General features: G+C 40.1%; 1 protein-coding gene across 1 annotated transcript in view; it reads left to right on the top strand.

The window, feature by feature from the left end:
• Window positions 1–21321, top strand: part of ptprn2 (protein tyrosine phosphatase receptor type N2) — a 126133-nt gene that overhangs the window by 9070 nt on the left and 95742 nt on the right. Inside the window, exons 2-3 of the mRNA XM_051410947.1 lie at window positions 7960–8010; window positions 15262–15375. Coding sequence (XP_051266907.1) covers window positions 7960–8010; window positions 15262–15375 — 165 coding nt within the window. The remainder of the gene's footprint in view (window positions 1–7959; window positions 8011–15261; window positions 15376–21321) is intronic.

Raw genomic sequence — 21321 nt, 5'->3', positions numbered from 1 at the left:
AGGTTGTGTTGGTTCACTTTGAGCTCTTCAGCACATGAGAAGGAGGATGCCTAGCTGCACTTCAACACCCAATCACACCTCAGAAGAGGGGAGAAAATCAAATGTCTGAATCATTCATCGCGGGTCAGAGATAAGGTCAAGCTGGCCTATTTCTGGGTCCTCTGTTGCCGCAGTGATGCTGCCATCTTTAATTCATGGCGGTTGTCTGGGCGGTAGCCTGGAGCTGGCAGCTGAGTGACTGAGAGTGACCTGCCTGCCTGCGAATTCTCAGACAAATTCTCTCGAAAGTCAGTGAGAAATGTGTTTGGTGGCGCTCCTCTGGATGTCAGGTGGTTTCACGTCAGGTTCCCTCTTCAATCAAAGTGACCTCAAAGCCCCCTGACTCCCTTCTTCTAGCTCCTACTAATTATTCATGTTCCTAAGTAACTTTAGATATATTCTCTGATGCATTACGTTTGCCTTAAAGGACACGTTTGACATTTTGGTTAATACACTTATTTGCTTTCTTGCTAAGAGTTCAGTGAGAACTGTTTGGTAAATATAAAGCTACAACCAGCAGATACCTAACTTAGCTTAGCACACGGACTGGAAACAACTAGTCTGGCCCTCCCTAAAGGTAACAATATCCACCTACCAGCACCTCTGAAGCTCACTAATTATGTTATCTTTTGTTTGTTTAATCCATACAAAAACTGAAGTGTAAAAACAACAAATCAATATCAATCTTCTCATCTCATACTCAGCAAGAAAGTGTATCTCCCAAAATGTCAAACTTTTTCTCTATGAACAAAACCTGCAAAATAATACTTAACAGTAGTGTAGCCGTTGGTATTTTTGGGGTGTAAATAATGAATTCACTGTGTAATTCGGTGAAATTCACCCCAGAAACACGAGATGTAGGTGCACATAATGTCACAGCATGATTTAAACAACTGCTATAACAAAATCTTGTCATGTTAAGTTGAAAAGTGCATGGAAATGTCGAGGATAGCGATAAACCCACCACAGCTGAATTGCTGACATGTGACGTGCAACTTTTGACAAGAACAGACCTTTCGTGGGGGAGCAGAGAAAAGCTCGGAGCCATCTTTAATTTTAGCAGTAGAGCGCCTTAATGACACAAGCTGTTTAAATCTGCGGACATGGTGTCAAGCTGATGCTAATTTGCTTGCAGGTGATGTTCTTCTCTGCTGTCCCTGCTCCAGCCACGCTCCCTTTCCAATTCACTTGCACTTTTATTGCCGTTGTCACCAGCTGCACTTTTCTAAAATGGCTTTTTTGGCTGACAGTACGTGTGTGTGTGTGTGTGTGTGTGTGTGTGTGTGTGTGTGTGTGTGTGTGTGTGTGTGTGTGTGTGTGTGTGTGTGTGTGTGTGTGTGTGTGTGTGTGTGTGTGACTAAAAGTGAGTCAGGTGTCCTTGGTTGCATAATTATAATAAAAGATATGTCGGTGGCCCCGGAGAGTGAATGAAATATGTCCTAAACTGCAGCAGGCTCTGGGAGTGGCTGTCCTCGCTGCCAGACTCCCAGCATCCTCCTTGGCCCCTCAGACATCACAGATGGTATCCCGGCACTGGCCAACCACCTGTGAGGGGGGGAAAGCAAACGATCAAGTCTCTGACTTCTTGTTCAGCCTTGGGTTTAGCTTCATCGGGACATATTTAATGTTCCAGGCAAGGTCAGCCAACCACGGCCAAATGTTTCAAGCAGCTCCTTAGAGACTGAAATCTGCTCTGAGATGTGTACACGTGAAGATTATTTGAGATATTAATGTGGTTATAATATTTTCTAATGAGGGACTCTCAGTCATAGTTGCTTTTCCTCAAATGACCTTAAATGAGCTTTTCCCTTTAAACCTGCTCCTCTCTGATTTCACCCCCCCTCCCCCGAGGGAAGACACCCATCCTGTTATGTCCCTGACACGCTGCGTAGCTGAGATTTTAGCTGAAGGTGAATTGTTTTTGTGTGTGTGTGTGTGTGTGTGTGTGTGTGTGTGTGTGTGTGTGTGTGTGTGTGTGTGTGTGTGTGTGTGTGTGTGTGTGTGTGTGTGTGTGTGTGTGTGTCTGTGTGTGTGTGTGTGTGTGTGTGTGTGTGTGTGTGTGTGTGTGTTGATCCTTGCTTACTTATACAGAAGATGCACTTGCTGCCCTTAATTGCAGTTAGTTTTAATAAGGCAGGCAGGGGGCGTTATGGGGAAGTGTCTCTGCTACACAGCTGTGGATAGAGGCTTTGGAGAGGTCACAGTTAATTGATCCAGGTTCCCATTTCTGCATGCATTTCTGGAAGTGTTTTCATGGAAAACCTCCATAGCATATGGCATAATTAGCAAAGAGACTGAGACAAAACACTGTGAGATCTGTAGAGTTGCTTTTGTATCGACTATCTCTTATTTCACGGCCTTCTGGGAATACAGGCCTAACTACCAGTACATCATGTTAAAAACTGCACCGACTTACTGCATCCATTGACCTTCTGGTTTCTCCCTGCATACGGTAGTTGTAAATTAGGTCACACAGTGCCTATTTTGGGAGGTGAAGCTGCTGCACATTTACAGCACCTGTAGGTAGCTCACATCTAGTGCTGCTGCTAATGATTATTTTCAGTATTTATTAAGCTGGCAGTTCTTTTATTGATAAACTGAAATCAGAGAGGTTTTTGTCATTTTTTTTACTAAATAAATTACCCAAGCAATTAGTCAACTATCTAGTGCTGCTACAGTTAGACAGTAGCGCTATACATATATTAACTGATAAATCAATAGACAGAAAATCAATCAGCAAGAATACTGGGGATCATCAATCATCTGTCTTTTTAAAGACAAAATGCCAAAAATGTTTCAGTTTCTCAAATGCTGGTTTTCAAAAGCAATTTGAAGACAGCATCATGAGCTCTGGGACATTTATTATGGATATACTTTTGTTGATAGACCAAATGATTATTTGAGAAAATTAGCCCTATATGAATCAATATAGAAAGTAATTGTTACAGTACATTTCCAAAACTATCAAAATGGTTGTCAGTTAATTTTCTGCCAATTAGCTAATCAATTAAATCACTAATCGACGAATTGGGGCAGCTGTGTCTGAACCTCACATTACTCCTGATATGCTGTGCCGTCAGTGTGTGTGAGAGAGAGAGAGAGAGAGAGAGAGAGAGAGAGAGAGAGAGAGAGAGAGCTTAGTATTGTGATAGGAAGCACTGTATTGGTCCTGATGAGCAGGTTGGCACCTTGCGTGGCAGCTTCTGACATCAGTGGATGAACGTGTGAATAATGTTGTAACACGCTTTGTTCACATCCAATCAAATGACTTTCGCCGAAGGGTGATTGTTGTTTGCTGCTGTTTACAGAACAAATTTGAAGAAATGAACTGCTATATTATTTCCTGGTTGCATACGTGTATGTATGTACATAAATAACTGTATTTTTGGTTTTATTACATGTTATTCTACTATAAATTTAATTATCTTTTTCTGTGTGTAGCAAAACAAACAAATCTTCATTCTACAACCTTGTGTTTTATAATGATAAACACATTTCCTTCATTATATTAGTACGATTTTAAATATATGCTTAACATTTATCACAACACAAAATAGAAACAGGAAGATTACACACTGAAGATGGCACTAAAAAGCACACTCAAATCATCTCTGTTGATCCATTAAATCCCGCTGAGGCTGTATATACTCGACTTGACTTAACAGTGAGTTTCCCTTTGATGAGCTTCCGTGATTGATCTGTGATGAGGTTGACATGGCAACAGTCATCACTCAACCGTGAGTGTAGCACTTTTTTTTGGAAGGGTCATTTTGTTTGTGAAATTGTCTTGTACGCCTAGAATTACACAAGACAATGTGGCCATTCTTTGTCAGGATGCTTCATTAAGATATAGCCTGGACACTCCCCCCCCACCAGCTTTCTTCCTCAGCCACAACCAGTCTAGCATCCTTTTTTTCCCCCGCCTGAGGTAATCAGCAGCATCCACTGTGATTGAATTTTAATTAAAAGCCGCCATTTTAATCATCTCTGGCATGGTGTTGTAGAAAGAGGATGTGGCGTTATCAATCCTATGTCCCTGCCTATCACACATGCACGCGCACACAGTCACACACACACACACACACACACACACACACACACACACACAATGTCTGACTAACTATGCTTGGCTGGATGCTTCATTAAATGGAAGGTCGTAATTAATATTGAGAGCTGACAAGGCCTCCCAGAGAACCCAATGAATTAAGTAGGGAAGTGATGAGGAGGTAAAGTTGAATGGACTGACACTAATTGTGGAGCGGTGAGATGCTTGATCAAGAGGAATTGCGTGGCTCTTCCAGCTCCAAGTGGCTACTCTGTGTAAGTTTGGTCTTTTATATTTTATTTTTCATCTTCAAGCTGATTCTAAGTTCTTCTTGGTAAAGTAATACTGAATGGGCTCACTGGGTTAGGGGCCCCCTGAGCCTTTAATCTGTATCATCAACCAAAGTCCAAAACAAATAAGTTTAGATTACTGGCACATATGATGAAGAAAAACAGCAAATCCTGGAAAATGCCTTAAATGATTAATCACTTAGTGATCGCTTGAGCAGTGGTGGACTGAAGGTTACAGAAGCAAGCTTTTGACTGGGAGGTCTTCAGTTCAAACCAGCACAATAAATATGGATGGAAAATTAAAAAGCAGTGCTTTCCCCTTCCTCATTACCACCACTGAGGTGCTCTTAAACCCAACTGCTCCGGTGGGGCTGCTCAGTGGCCAGCAGATCAGATTGTGGTTGTACTGGGCAGCTTTCAGGTGTGACTGTGAATGTGACCAGGGCATCCCACAGTAAAACTTCCCTGAATAAATAAAAAGGTTGAAATAGCTGCAGATTTATTTTCTGTTGATCGACTAATCAATTAATCAGCGAACTGTTTTCTGCTCTAATTAACCTTTCTCATTGGAATTTCAAAGGGCTCAGTCAAAGGTTGACCTTTTTTGATGTACTTTTATACTCATCTAGTAATTACTCTAGTTTTATCACATCTCGTTTTATTTCTTTCCTATATAATTCAGCTGCACATGTATACTTAAGACTATAGTAAGCCTGCCTTTAACCTGCATTAATTCATTTTTTGGCCACTTGAGGGCAGCACAACAAACATATATTGACATATTATCACCTTATTAAGTTGGCAAGTCAAATGTGTAGGACTTACCTATTAACACATTCAGCAAATACAGAGCATCTTTAGCAAACATTTTATGTACCTTTTACATCTGTTTTGTAAATATCTGGCTCTTTAGCAGTTAAATGCTCTGATTTATTTACCAACTAGTCCCTAACTCTCCCTGACTGTCTGTCTGCTGTTTAGTGCTGGGCAGGTGCTGTATAGAGTGTTTATTTGAGCTTTTTGGCTAAAAACAGCTGCCTGCTGCATCTGCAAACTGCCGTGATGAGACCAGAAAACAGTAAATATGCTGTATAACCAATTAAAATTAGCTAAAAGATGTTAAAATCCTCTGTAGAGCTGAAGGGAACTGCAGAGTTGAGTGATCATTCTCTGCGAGTCTGTTATAAGCAACATGTTTTATATTATACATACTCATTTCAGTCATTGTTGATTAAATGAGCTTTGCACTTTTGTAAAGCACTTAAAATGTATGCTTCAAAGAAATATCTACATCTATTATCTGCTGTGGCAGGAAATACTTCAGTACATCTGCAGACTTCCACCAACAGCAGCATTTTAGCATTAAGGTAAACCTGGAAATTTTACTTCAACCTGTCCATGAAACTGAGGGATGCATGTGCTACAAAATGATAGTCAGGTACGAGTTGTTGGAAAAGCAATTTGTGGTCTTGGTTTTGGAGCAGTAAGTTGTTTCTCTTCAGTTCAGAACATTCTGCCTTTTAGTTTCGTGCCAGAGAACTGAGTGACCTTACAGCTCTGTTATGATGCCTCAGTCTACATCATTAAATAGCCATTTTGCTGACATATTGAAGCCATTATCTCCAAAAGGTATAATTTCAGGAAATGTGCCCTCAGCTTCCAAACAAAATGGCTGCATATTGTGTCCGTATAATCAAGTTCTCACGCAGGAACAGACTTTAATAATTATAACAGAATAATGACCCTAATGATGGATCTGCACAGAAACCTGAACAAACCTTGAACAAGAGATGACTGAAAAGTTTCTGTCTCATCCACACCTGTCCTGATTATCTGTCCTTGCAGTGTGAATTGATTAACAGACGTCTCGTACCTATCTCTTCTCTTTATTAAAGAGGTCTGACAGAGACCTCTCCTACTCAACCTGTTCTTTATTCATGGTTATGAGCTGCTCAATGCTGTCCATCGAGGTCACCGGGCCAAGAGGGTGCGTTCAGTTACGTCACTCCTACTGAGGAGCTGAGGGAGGAAAATAACAAAAATAAAAGACTTGAAGAAAGAGGGCCGAGGCTTGGCCTAGTTGTTTACAGATTGTTTCTGTGTTGCCAACAGTGCAAACGCCATAAACTCTATAGCATGAGCCTGTCGAGCTTTTTGAACAAACCCAAATGATGTGTTCTAAGTGGCTTCATTTCTTGGTCTGGTTATTGTCTGGGCTTGTTTTGACCCTGAATGCACCACTCCGCTCAGCCTACAAGAAAGAAAATAACATTTCAAGACGAGTTTTTAACCCCACAGACATTGTTTTCTTCTCAACTCCTTTTTTTCCTGGAAACATGTAAATTTGGAGGATCACCTGTGCAGATCGGCGAGTAGAACAATCAGTTCTCTGCTCGCTGCAACTCCCACGTGTGAAATATGAACACAGGGAACAGCTACCCATAATGCTTCTGCCATCTGTTCATTTATTAGTCTGGAACACCCAGCCCTTGTCCAGGCGTTAAAGTTCATTAATATTCATACAACATTCATATATGGAAACGATGCCCATGGAGTTGGGATATTAGTGTCAGAGACAGGATAGAAGAAGTCACACTAATTGATGATTGATGGGTCTGCCATTAGCGGCAAGGCCCACAGCCAGAGTTAATGCAGTACTAAGCTGTACTTTTATAGAGCCGTGACATATTTAGAAATTGTGACATTGAGCTAATTTTGTACTGCAGTTTAATACATTTTCTGTACATTCAGTCATCTATTATATTAACTATATATGCTTATGCTTATATATGCTCCATTTATATCCAATATCAAGCCATTTGTTGTTGGGACTTCTCCCATCTTAAGCTGACAGTGATTAATATGGTCAAATTAGACTGCAGCTTATCTTCTTTTTCACTCACGTCTGTAAATTTAAAGCTACGGCCAGATCTGGTTGGCTAGCATTGATCTATCTCAGGGTAACAAAACTACAAATTGTTGTTTTTACGACTTTGACTTTTGTGCTGATAAAACAAATATAAATATGTTAATATATTGTGTTAAATAGTGAGCTTTAGAGGTGCTGGAAGGTGGATTTTGTTACATTTGGACAGAGCTAGCTGTTTCCTTCAAACAGTGGCTAACTGGCTGCTGGCTCATTTTTAATGGATAGATATTCTTCTCATCCAACTCTTGTGAAGAAAACCAATAAACACACTTCCCAAAATGTCAAACTATTCCTTTAATCAGTCAATGATGTATTCAATTAGTGTTTTAATTGTTTAGACTATGAAATGTCTGACAATGAAAAATGACTAAAGGTGACAGCAGCAGTATAAAACCCCAGAAGTATTTAGTGTAGATTTTTGCTTTACAAATGACTTAAGCAATTAATCGATTACCAAAACAGTTGGTGTATTGACTAATCATTAATTTACTAATCATATTAATTGTATGTCTTACTAACCATAGCTTAGTAAGTTGTCTGTCTTGGCGGTTTTAATTCAACTTGAGAGACTTACTTATTAAAACTGTGTTGAATCCACTTTGTGAGGAACTGTCATTGAGCTGTATATTAATTTCTTTCTTTTCTCTCATCTCAAGGTTGTCTGTTTGAAGACGAGCTCTGTACACCGTATGAGTTCTGCGTCAATGGTAAGTCAGACTCAGAGAGTCATGTACGCCCACCACACCTCATTATATTGTACATCTTCCCTGTGGTATACAACCATTGTCGACCCAGCATGCTTCTAAAGCTGTCCTGGCTATTTTTAATCACTCAGGAATTTATAGATAGAAATGTTGTCATTGGAGAGCTGCTGCTCAGTTAAGACATATGAGTCATGTTTAAGAAAAGCATGAAAACAACTGTTAGCCAGGCTGTAACAGTAAGAAACAATGCAATATAAACAAAAAGTAGTTCATCTAAGGCTTTTTTTTAATCTATACCAGTAGTATGTTTCCCCCTTTATATGCCAAGGTTTCCCCACACCCCGAGTGGTCACAACCCCGTCTATGAACCATCTTGTCTTGTGAAGATGGATATGTCTGTGTCAGTGGTTCCCATGGCAACTCGTCACCTGATGAATGATGGGGAAATGTCGGGAGCTTTTCACAGTGTGGCATTCAGCAGAATCACACAACGGGCCTTTAATTTTGAAGGGGAATTGATAGCATGTCGATATGGAGGATCATCTTCACGATAGAGCCACCGTGAAAGGTTAATGTATTCTCCTGTAGTGGACAGTTTCTACACGGGAGCGGCGGTTCAGGCGAACATAGTGTGCTTAGACGCATAGTGGGGATCCACACCTATCCCAGTTCATGTTTGTTTTCAGCCTCCCGAGTATAATGATTAAATGCCTGCACTTGGCGGTTGTTTGTTTTGTTTGACTGAGTTGTGCTCACTCCATTTACTTTCTGCAGATTCATCATACAATCAATTTCACAAACAAAGATGAAGCCAGTAAAGGGAACACTTGCTTGATGGCAGACAATAGAGTTGCATGCAAAACATGTTGTGACTTACAGGAAATGGTATATTGTAACACACAGGACAAGTACTAGTTTGAATATTAGTATGTCAATAAGAAGAGGAGGATGAAAATGACCTAAAATAAGATTATGTTTTGTGTTTCTGATGGCTTAGTTATTACCTCATGTGTTTTTTCCCCAGTTAAGATATCAATTCTCATACAGAAGTCAAGTAAATTTACTAGGGCTTTCATTATTGATTAATCTGAAATGATTTTAATAGATTTGACTGAAAATGTCAGAAAATTGTAAAAAAAAAAAAAAAAAAAAAGAAAAAAGCCAATTGCAGTTTCCCATAACTCAGGCTGATATCCACAAATTACAGTTGTTTGCCAATCAACAGTCCAAAAGCAAAAAACTTTCAATTTACTATTTATTTATATGTCAAAAAAGTAATTTTCTGCCAGTTGACTAATTGATAAATGTTCCCCTCAATCCTTTGCAGGGGGATGACATCTACAGTCAAAAATAACAGTGAAAATTGTTCACAAAAATAAAAATGATCAATAAATTCTGAATAAAAATAGTAAAAGGTGTGTTTTTAAATGAATATCAACAAGCTGAAGAAAGAAGATGGGCCTTAAAGAAAGAGTTGGATACAATTGATACCACTCTTGCGTCTGTATGGTAAATGTAAAGCTATCACTAGCAGCCAGTTAACTTAAGACTGGAAGCATCAAACAAACGAGGCTAACTGAGCTTTAGATGTGGAGTTTTTTGTTACAGAACCAGGCTTACTGTGTAGCCCTTTTTCCAGTCTTTATGCTAAGTTAAGACAACCAGCTGCTTGCTGTAGCCACGTTTAGCATACAAGCATGAGAGTGGTATCAATGCTCTATTGTTTAAAAACTGGTTTAAAGACATCTGTGAAAGGGGTAAGCTCTAATAGTGAGGGGGTAGTCAGTAGTCTTTGGATTTGCAGCATGTTAGAGAAGCAAATTTGGCGATCTCTACCCTTATTTCCATATTAACCCAGTTTAGGAGGAAACAGTGCAGAAGAGAAATATAAAAAAAACTGACTTTAATTACACAGACTGCATTGGTACAGAAGGGAGCTGTGTGTAGCCTAATAGAGGGAAATTGCTGACACCTCGACAGAAAAAACCCCAGAGGCAGAGAGGAGGGTCGTGGTGGGTGTATTTCATATTACATTATACTATCATGCAGGGCTTATCATGTGGTCATTTTTTTTTTAGATTTAATTTTTCTCTTTTCCCCTCATCTTCCTGTCATCTATTTTATTTATTCTATTTTACCATGCTTTGGCCCAAGGAGCAGCACTCACATTATCCCTCTCACAGTGAAATGTAATTACAGGCGCTATGCTCGATAAAGGCAAAATACTATATACAGGCAAGAAAGACTAATGTTGGATTAATGTTGTACCTAATATGCAAGTAATGAGACATTATTTAGCTGCTTCATAACCCTCTACGCATATTCAATCTACACTCTGTCACTCTCCATCGGACTCCTGATGAGCAGCAAGCCACCGTCGCACAATCAGAAGATGAGTGGGAGTAACTAGGTCTGCCACTTCAACTCTTCCCCAGGTCCCTGAAGGAGTAACCTGGTTTATTCTGGGCCGGGCCAACTGTGCTTTTCCTCACCCGTGTTGTTGCCGTGCAAGGTGGCTGAGGGGAAGGAAGAGTTGTGAGAAGGAGCTGCACTACGTGGTGTCAATCAGCACCATTTCATATGTGGTTGACTGACATTTACTGTGCATGTATTCACCTCCCTGATTCAACAACATTTAATCAGATTTAATGTAGTTTTTTTGATAATTATGAACTGCAAAAGACCCTTTAAGGGCTCCATATGTAAGACAAATTGCTCGGTACTCTGCTAGTTTCAGCCAAACCCCCGGGAGGGTGATCTGGCTGGCTTGCCGTTTGCAGGTAACTTTGTCGGCTGGCGTTGCGAGGCAGCCGGCGCTGGATAAAGTTACTCAGCATGACTGGATTGCAGCTGGCTATCAAAATATAACCTGAGAGGATATGTTAGTTGGCCAATGTTAGCTTTCAAACTTCACGAGCTAACTTCATCCGTGATACTAACTTGTGTATTACGACAAACGCCCAAACAAACAAGGCTAACTGAGCTTTAGATGTGGAGGATTTTGTTACAGAACCAGGCTTGCTATGTCACCCCTTCGTCCATGATACTTATGTATTATGACAAATGGTATTCATTGGTTGGTTAACAATAAATTACGTAATGGTACAAATGACAAAATCTTCTTAAAACAAGTAGGCAAACGATTGCTTTCTACTGCTTTAAAACAAGAACCCTGTTAATATAATGTAAACGCTATACTGCTTAAAGACTGATGTTCCAGGTAATGTTCACTAACTAACGATGCAGCTAACATCCAATAAAGTGAAGTAAAGCATTGTTTGTGTATTGTACGGTAGAACTTGTTCGGCCTAGCGTTGTGGTTCAGTATTACAAACAACATGAAGAATGGGGGGGGGAAATTGCAACGTCCACGTGTGCTAAGCTAATAGACACTGACTTGGAGGGTGTGAATACTTATGCAAACAGGTGCTTGCTGTTTATATTTGTAATTAATTTAGATCAATTTGCTACATTAAATCTACTTAATCAATTGTTGTACAAGTAACAGCTGAATAAATGAGTCCATGTTTTGAAAAAGTTCCCTCAGTATGTCCCACTGTAGCTGCTATTGTGTCATTGATTAAGTAGGTCAATTACCACCCTCCATGTATCATATGATCTTCTGCTGTCATGTCTCATTTTGGAACAGCTTCTTCAAATCTTTATTTCCATCTTCAGGGGAATTCTTCCTCAGAAGTTCCTCTTAAGTATTTGTGATTACACTGAGACCGGAAATACATTTTAATGTGATGCAACTCTCCAGAGTCTGTGGCTTACTGCTATGATAAGCTAAGCTAAAGTACAGCGGATAAGTGCTACATGTTTCCCTGAGGGCATCTGTTGGCTCCTATTAAACACTTAACCAGCGGTGTTTTATCGATCGGTGGTTATCTTGCCTCCACTTGGGCCAATATTGTCTGAAACGTCCGCGCTGTATTTTAGATTTAAACGATTTAGGTGATACTTCTATCGATCGAAGGTTGCAACAAGTTCAACTGCAGCATAAACACTTTAAGTAACCACTACAAAATCTATAATCCCAAACAATCTACATGGGCAGAGAAAGAGCGCCAGAGCAGTGGGTGTAAATCCAAGAGTAATCAAACATGAACAAGTGAAGAAACAGTTAAGTAGCTCTTCTGTGGCAAATATTTGGGGACGCAATGGAAGAAGTAAACAGATATGTTAAAAGAAAATGTAATAATAGACCTTAATATATTCCACAGCCACACTGAATAGGCAGTATGTTTTGATGTGGCTCTGAGAGTCTGGTTTATATTAATTTCTGTATTTACATGTAGATTGCAGTGCATGCATAAATGTAATTATCATTTCAAAGCCACAATTTTCGCATTTAAAAAAGACCTGAATAATCTGTAAACACTACATTAATCATATCCTGATCACTTTTAGCTTTTGTCTCTGTTCTTTTTTTTAATAGCAGGCTACATCTGGCCGGTCTCGGTGCATTGATTTGGGCCTATTCATTTTTGTGACATGAGTTGCGCAGCTTATACACCTGTTCCAATACGTCTTAATTTGTCTCCTGGGTCCGTCTTCCCCTCCTTCCGACGTACAGTCTTTTAGAAATGCTTTGCTGACTGCCAGCTTTAATGTTTGCTCCTGTTATCCCAGAGCATTAGCTTTCACAGTTTAAATAGCTTTAGCAGCAGCCGGGTGTCGCACTGTCTGTCACTGAGGAGAGACGGTGTCTGGATTTAGAGCTCTTTACCTTTTTTTCTTGGCTGAAAATCTTCTTTATTCCTGTCAACATGGAACTTATCCAGACAGAGCCTCTTTGTAGTGAGGATGACACTGATTTATAGGATTGTACATCTAAGGATTGACTGATTATGTGGCCTGTTTTATGCATTATTGATTACATTGATCAAGGTTAATTTGCATTGCAGTTGCGGTTTGTTCATCACAGTGACAGCATTAGCCTTGTCTTGCAAGAAAGCACAAATTGATCTACTGTCAGCTTAATATTTCCTTAAACCTTATTGATGATCTTTAGAAAATCACTGTGTTCTGCTCTGCTTGATAGACTTTGCCTCATACCCAAATAGCTTTGAATGTGTTGGACCTACATAGATCTTTTGCACTAATAATATATATTATCTTCTGATTTATTTTAGAAAAAAAAAAACCTCTATGGTATTTAATTGCACTGCATTTGTGTGTTATTTTCAGATTGGACAACCATCCATGCACCAGACACATACTGCGCTCCTCCAAGCCTGAAATTGAAATGTTGTTTTTTGCTGTCAGAAATAGAGAGAGAGAGAGAAAAAAATCAGTGTTTCCTGCAAAACTGTCAACTATAATGAACCATTGTCACTTGTTTTGATAATCTCACTATTGTGAATACACACCATAAAGTGGCAGAACAGTGCTTTGTGATTCATCATGCATGTGGCTCTGAATGGTTCAGAATCACCTCGAGAAATCAATCAAATGCTAGATTTGCCAAACAAGCATTTCTTTGTCGTCAAAAAAAACCCCACTCTGACTTCTATTTTTAATGCACTAAATCCCTGTCTGTCTGTGTGTCCGTGTGTGTGGTTGCTATCGGGAATGTCCCTTACAACGGAGAAGAAAGTCACGTGTTTAACAGTGGCCGTTGCCGTGGAAACCAATGAGGGATGCAGAGCATAAAACATTTAACAAGTTTCCCGTCACTTGTTATGTCACCAGCCTCCCCTCATGTCTTACATAATAGGTGTTGTTAGCATCTAACTGGGAAAAATAAATCCTACCAGAAATCCTTGACAAAACCTTAGAATACAATAACAAAACCCTATTTTGTCATATTAACCATGTCACCTTCAATATTGTCATTAGAAAAAAAGGGTTGTTGACGAAGAGTAACGAGACAGTTGACGTCTTGTGTGATTCACACACGTCTGTGATGATCTGTGCATCTGTAGGTGGTAAGTTTTCCTCCGCGCTGTTTGAGATTCCCGAAATAACTCCTGAGCGTTATACTGTGTTGTCTATGCTAATTCGCCACCTCCCACGGGCTTTTTCCTGTACAGAGCTGTCATTTAACGGGTCACAGGCAAAGGAGGGGAAGTCAGGAAAACACCCGCTTCTCATTTAGAATAAGAATTCAATTTAGAGCCTCGTCTGACATCACATTATTATCTTTGTAATTATCAGTCACTGAATTTTACACTGAACATGGCACTGTAATTACATTTCTTTAGTTTAATGTTAAAGCTGATGCTTGGTGATGTTTAAATAGATGAAATTAAAAAAAGTGAGTGTTTCTCTCTTTCTTTCCCCCTCTCTTTGTCAAAATGTTGCATCACATCGATCATTGTGAGTTATTGATTATTATATAAATCCTTGGATATGTACTCATCTATATTTATATCATCAGTGTAAAAATGGCATTGGAGGAGAAGACATAAAATTGTAGCATGTAATGGACATCAATGTTTGTGTATTCTACAGTACCCGACATGTCATTGAGCATCAATCGTACCATTGATGTTTGCTGTCATTGTCCGACATCTTGGGGCTAATTAATGGGATGCTGCGGTGCGTGACGGCATGTTGATTCACATCATTAGATCCCATCTAATCACAGTGGCATCCTCGCACATACTCTCACACGGTAGCATGCACAATCGCACACACACACGCTCGGACGAGATGGCTCGGATCTAATCTGCGGGATTCATCTCCAGAGATCATCTGGAGAGGTGGACTTTCATTTAGTGAGTTTAGCCAACAAGATGCATGGATTTATCTCTCCAGCTGAGAGAAGGTGACAGCGCGGGTCATTTATATTCCACACGTTACATCTGCACACTGCTTTCTGACCCCCTGAGCCTCAGCATCCTTCTGAGGTCTAGACCAGCCATTGAATTATAGGGCTGATAGGGACTCTGTGGCGTGGGTTGCCTAGCAACCTGTATTGAGTGAGGCGGGAGGCCTGCTGATAGGGAGATTACCAGGGTCCCTGATAAAGTCCTTCCTGCCATGAACGGTTGCTTATCATGGTGCTGTCAGAGGAAAAATGTCAGCTATTAGCTTCCCCAAAACAGGCAGTTAGAGGTACAGAGACGCTGTAGGTGCCACACACCATTACAGCATTTCAACTGGGCAGGTATACGTAATTTTACTTCGTCGCACAGCAATCAATGTACAGAAACATCTCTTAAACCCTTCTCCTGTGTGCTTTTGACTTCCAGCTATGAAAACATATCCCTCATGAACCTGTTTTCCTCTTTCCTTTTTCTGTAGACGGAGTGTTTGGAAGGTGCCAGGAGTTGGCCGGTGCAAACCTGTACACATACGATATTTCTTCCTCGGCTCTGCAGCGCCTCAGGATCCTCCTACAGAAGCTGGCTCACAGAGGTACACACTGCCCGTTTGCCTGTCTGTCTTTGTCCGAGTGTCTTCTTTTTTTTTCTTTCCTGTTCAGCAGCCTTTATCAGTCATGTACAGAGCTTACAGCAAATGCTTGTCAACTGCCATTGTGTGAAGCAAGCCAAATAAGCCAAGCTGTCTCTTTGGCTAGCATAGCACAACACCATTGAACAGGTCATTTGACTCATATCGGGCCATTGTTTTGCCATCATTGCCTAACTACGGCAGCCAATCTAATTGGCTTGTATACTGGTAAGACATTTAGAGCTAATTTTGTGGATGAGTAACTGTGAGGTGTGCAGTGTAATCACATTAGGCAGTCTCTCCTACTCTGTCAATGGCAGCAGCTAATGTGTTTGTTATAAGAGGCTACATCTTCAGGGGCATATAGCACATTTACAATAAGATGTCTTCATAACAGAAGTAACTATATTGCTAATTTTGAATAAAGTTACAGTAGAAATTTAAGAATTTGTGGTTCATGTTCCCCCACCTGGAGCCATGCTGGAGTCATGCTGAGAATTTAAAAGTCTCATCAGCACATCTCCTCAGTTCTGTCACGTTAATATGGCCAAATTTGTATTCATGTCTTGTCCTGGCTTTAGTAGACAGAGTTTCTTCTTGCTGATGGTTGATACAGTGTGAACAATAGCTAGAAATGTCTAGAGCCTGCAGGCAGTCTGCTGTTATGGATCCATTGCTGTCACTGCTAAACAAACACTTCTGGCTTGTCTGTTTCAACAAGTAACTTAGGCCCTCTTGGAAAGTTTTTTTTGCCTGTCAAATGCCAACAATCCATTAATGTCATGTTGGAAAATATATATACTTTATTTCATTGGTCTGTGAAGTTTCCTGCAAAGTAATATGTATAAATATGTATTTAATGTATACACAGAGTTCATTTGGTACATTTCTAATCAAGTAATTCCATTAAATTGCTGTGTAACCTAAAGAGTATGTGCACAGCAGGTCAGCTGTACATGCATATATGTTGAACTACAGTAATAAATAAATTATATTTACTTGGGATTAAATGGTGCAGGTCTCTAAAAAAGGAACAAGAACTAAAGGAACAGTCTAACACCTCTGTCTGTATTTGCTTTATATTTAGTACCAATTAGATGGTTCTTTTTTGGGAAACTTCTCCAAAAATTATTAATACATTTGTAGGAAATTACAGGCCCATAAAATAAAATGTTACCAAGCAAAATGTGTTTTATTTTTTCCTACTTATTTTTCTCCACACGTCTACCAGCCTGTAACTGCAGTCATAACCCACCAGGGGGCAGTAGACACCTTTAACACACACCGTGACCGCAAACATCAGCCCTCCAAACATAATTGGCTTTGCAGGCCACTCTGAGCTTAATATCTTTTAACAGGCATGAACCAGTGTTGAAAATCATTAAGAGTAAGCAGTCGGCCAGAGGAAATCAAAAAAAAAAAAGAAAATGCAGTGATGAATATTAAGCCAGGCGAGACCACACATTTATTCTAATTACTGCTTAGAAATAAACAAATGAGAGTGAGTAGGATGAGAAGAGATCTGGTGTGTAATTTTTTCCTGCTTCATTTTAAGAGGTGTTTAGTTCTTTAGATGCTTTTCATCATGAGTCCCGTTCTCTGACCTTGTGTTTTTTAGACACCCGTTTACACACGGCGCAGACATGACATCACCACTTTGAATCATTTTCCCCTCTTCTGTCTTGTAGAGTCACATCCACAGACACACAGCATTATCTTCGGATGAGTCCACAATGCAGTGTTAATGCTCGGTGGCACGTTATTCTTATCAGCTCAACAGCTATTGAAGTGTCATCTTCGAGACATGCGGGACCTTTTTTTTTTCCTTTTTTTCTTGAGCCCATTGTACTGTAACCTAAATTGAAGAGATGACAGGGGGGGAAAACGGGGAGGAACATCAATGGAATCGATTTACAATCCTCTTTATCTTGCATCAGAGACGCAGGTAGACATCACACAATCTCTGCTCACTGCACAACACCAATGTCATTCAGATCAATAGGGATTGACCCTTGTACAAAAGGGCTTTGGTTGTCTGGATGTGTCCCCATTGGCAGGGCACATTGTCTGGTATTACATTTTCACCACAATACCTTTTGAATGCAAGGCCCTGTCATCCAACTGCAAATGACTTTTATATTACACAGTACCCAAAGCTAAGCAACTTTAGTATTCACCAAGTGCAGCCTCAGTGTGTCTACACATTTCATAGCCAGGCTGCTGTCATATAGCTTTGGAGTCTTTATGGCGCTGCTAGATGTGTATGTGTGTGTGTGTGTGTGTGTGTGTGTGTGTGTGTGTTTGTGCAGACTGGGAGTGTGTGAGGATACACACAGGAGCTAATTCAGTAAACCAGAGTGTATGAACTTGTTGTACAATATATTATTAAAGATCTACCTTTTAACTGAACATGCTCTAAACCCCGCCTCCGAAACGCAGTTGTCCAATGATGGCTTAGCAACTGTAACTAGGCATTGCAAATTGTATTTCTCTGCTCCATTGTAAGCTGCAAACATTAGCATTCCTATCTTACTACCTACAGTAATATAATATGAACCATAGTAACCTAGCATTAGCTTTGTTTACCAAGGTAACATTACCTGCTCATGACTAAAACATCCACCTTGCGGGAATGCTACTGTATCAGAGTTTAAGTAACGTGGGGATGTTTACACTCCAGCAACCTCACCCAAACTTTGTAATAGCTGGAGCTAGTGTTTAAGTTATTCTGCTTCCTTGAGTCCTACAGTTCTCCTCTAGTGTTTAAACATAAGAACAAGCATAAATCCAACTACTGTGTTGCCTGTCCAAGTATGTTTTTTTTTTTTTTCAAAAGCATCCAAACCATCCAGTTTTATGTTGTTATATGTTAGATCAAATAACATTTTAATTAACTGCATTTTTATTTATAGCTCTTGCCCAAGACAGTTCTGCTCCTTATAAGCTGGTGAGGATGCTGTCTTCTATTTAGTTAAACCAATAGAACCAACTCAGAGTTTTAGCTTGTGACAGTTGATAAAATCTAATAGCAACTGTGTGAAATTTAAGAAATGTATGAGGGGTAAGACTTATCATTGTAAACTACTTATGCATAAATTAAAAGCTTGATGTGGGGCTAGTGAACAGCCAGTCGGACAGAGAGACAGGTGAAGGTTTATTTCTGTGTTTTTGACCCAGTTTATGTCAAATGTTTCAATTCCTGGTGGCTATTTATACTGTCAAGCTCTTATTCTCAACATCAGAAGGAATCATGTCAGAATAAAACACTGCTGTTCATGATATACTACGTTAGACTACACTAACGTGCAGTCGATTGACCTCCTGACCCTGTGCAGAGCGCTGGATACTCTCGTAGTACAGCCGAGTGAAGAAAGATGATGCATTGTGACATCTGCATTAGCTCCATTGACAGGAAGCGTCAGTCATGGAGAATCAGTGACCACAAACTGACATTACGTGCTACTGAAACCACATGTTACTCATGGTCCTACTTCCTGTACAAACCTGCTTTCTTTGACAGACAATCAACAAAAACTATTGTTGTTCCTCCTCATATTCTACCCTGTCTGCTCTTTGACAACCTTGCTAGTACTGGAGAGAGAAAAGTGTCAGATATACTCGCACACTAACATGCCATGTGAAAACAAGAGTGCTTTTATTGAACCGTTCAGTGTGAGTCCATGTCTGTGAAGCGGGGAGAGATCATTTCAAAGAAACCTGCTGCAGATTTAAACTCTGAGCAAAATTATTTTTGTACGAGTAAATAATCGATTGTATCCTTGGAGATGTTCACCAAGTGTTTTTTTTGCAAAAAGGCAATATGAAATTATTTCAGTAGAGGTGCTCAGTGCTATACACAGTAGAAATGCATATCTTTAATGGGCATTCACTATCACTCAGTAGAAAGTATAAAAGCCTTATAACCTTTCTAACTAGCTAGTGGGTCAGTCACAAACTTATACTGTGCTGTCAAACTTTGTTCAAACCCACAGAACTTTATTTCCAATTCCAGTTTAGATCACAAAGTCTCCAAAAATGCCAAATTTATCTGGCAGCTTTTTGGGGAAAACTTGTTTAAAATAATGCACAAGATATCTAGAATCTTCCCATTTTAAGAAATAGTGCAGCCGTGAAAACAGACTCGTCGGTTTAAATATTTCATGACTGTAAACATCATATAGCTTCAGTCAAGACTTGGAATAAGTTGATACAAGCTGGTGGAATAAGATGATTTTAAGATTATTTTTTTCCTAATATAAAGCTCCTTAAGGGTAAAAAAATGTGTGTTTTAAGCATGTTGGTTTTATTTTTGTGTCAAATTTGGATTGACATATTTCATTTTGACTAATTAGGTAGAACTTGTTGCTAAATTATTCACACTCTCTTCCATTAATGCCTTTAAAATCAGTTGGTGGACAGAAGTAAAGGAAAGGGGAAAATCTGCATTTCAAAAACACCAGATGAAACTACAAGACGTGTAGACTGGATCTCATCTAATAGGCTTTGAATATTTAGGAGGCCCCCCCTCTCTCTCTCTCTGTCACACAGAAAACAGACAGGAGGCCAACAGAAATATCTTGCTTGTTTGAAAGCTGTTGCGCTAATGGCAAGGCGTTAATTAACTGAGGCATTTGCCTGAGACGGCGTGCTATCCTTAACAGGCAAAAACCGGTGGCACTTGGTGATGGAACTTGCTCTTTCTCTGGACTTTCAGATGAATTTGCATGACATTTACCTCCTCAGTGCCAGGATAATCAGCTGAGAGGTTGATTGAGAGGAATCCAACCGTAAAGGCCCCACTACTTTTCGTCCTGACTTTTTCTTTTACAAAATGGCTCATTTTGAGTCTGTAATTTGCGCTGGCATACCTTTCCCCTCAAGTGTGCCCATCACAGACACACAAAACAAGGTATGTATGGAAATGAGTGCATCCCCCAGGAGACAGAGGGGATAGAGGTGTCACAGTCACTGAAGCCAGTCTCATCCTGTTGTGGCGCCATCACACTCTGAACCCATTTAACCAGCCGCAGTTAACCGCAGGTACCATATGGATCCTTTAGGGCTCTAGTCAGACCTGATTTCCCCATTGCAACTGATGATAGCATAAATGATCATCACCATGCTAATATATAACAAGTATACACCACATCGGTTAAGCCACGGGTAGTTAACTGTCATTGTTGTACGGATGGATGGCTGAGCTGCGTTCCAGAACAGTGACAACATACGCTGCTTTGTGCTCCATTCAGTGCTGCCAAGAATGACTGGAGGCATCTGTAGCTGCTCTGCATTGCTCAGATCCTCATCTGGTGCTTATGAATATCTATGAGAATACCCAGAGTCTATGGGTGAGGAACCAGGCTAATGAAGACATTCTGCAGTGTGGATAGTTTCATTTTTTTTAATATATGTTTAAACCCAGGCTGTTAGTTTATCACTATAAACACATCCACATCATTAAGAGCAGCATTGTTTCGTTAGATGTGTCCGGTAAAAGGTTAGGTATGTGGCAGCTAGGAATCTAAGCCTTCGCCACAATATAATTACTTCTTTCTCATTAAAAAATGCTTCTGCTTTGGAATGAAGTGTGATCAGTGAACATCTTGGCTCCTCCAAAAAAAAAAAGTATAATATCTTCGGTATTTCTATGCTCTTTGCCGATGGAATGCTGCGCCTCTTGGCTCATTGGGAATGGGGCCATGTTTTGGGTATCTTTTTTTGCTTGGGTAGCTCCATCTGGTCCTGGCACTACAGCGCTTTGCCCCTGCCCAGGAGTTCTGCATCCCAACTATGTGTTGGCAATTAGCAGAGATGTTGGCAAGGCGTCAGGCCGCAGTGTGACATTCTCCCTGGGCTTGTTGACTGGCTGTGTGTGTGTGTGTGTGTGTGTGTGTGTGTGTGTGTGTGTGT

This window comes from Dicentrarchus labrax, unplaced genomic scaffold (genome assembly GCF_905237075.1).
Source record: "Dicentrarchus labrax unplaced genomic scaffold, dlabrax2021, whole genome shotgun sequence".
NCBI classification, from domain to species: domain Eukaryota; kingdom Metazoa; phylum Chordata; class Actinopteri; family Moronidae; genus Dicentrarchus; species Dicentrarchus labrax.
Note: the sequence above shows the minus strand (reverse complement) of the source record. Positions and strands in the feature narration are given on the sequence as shown.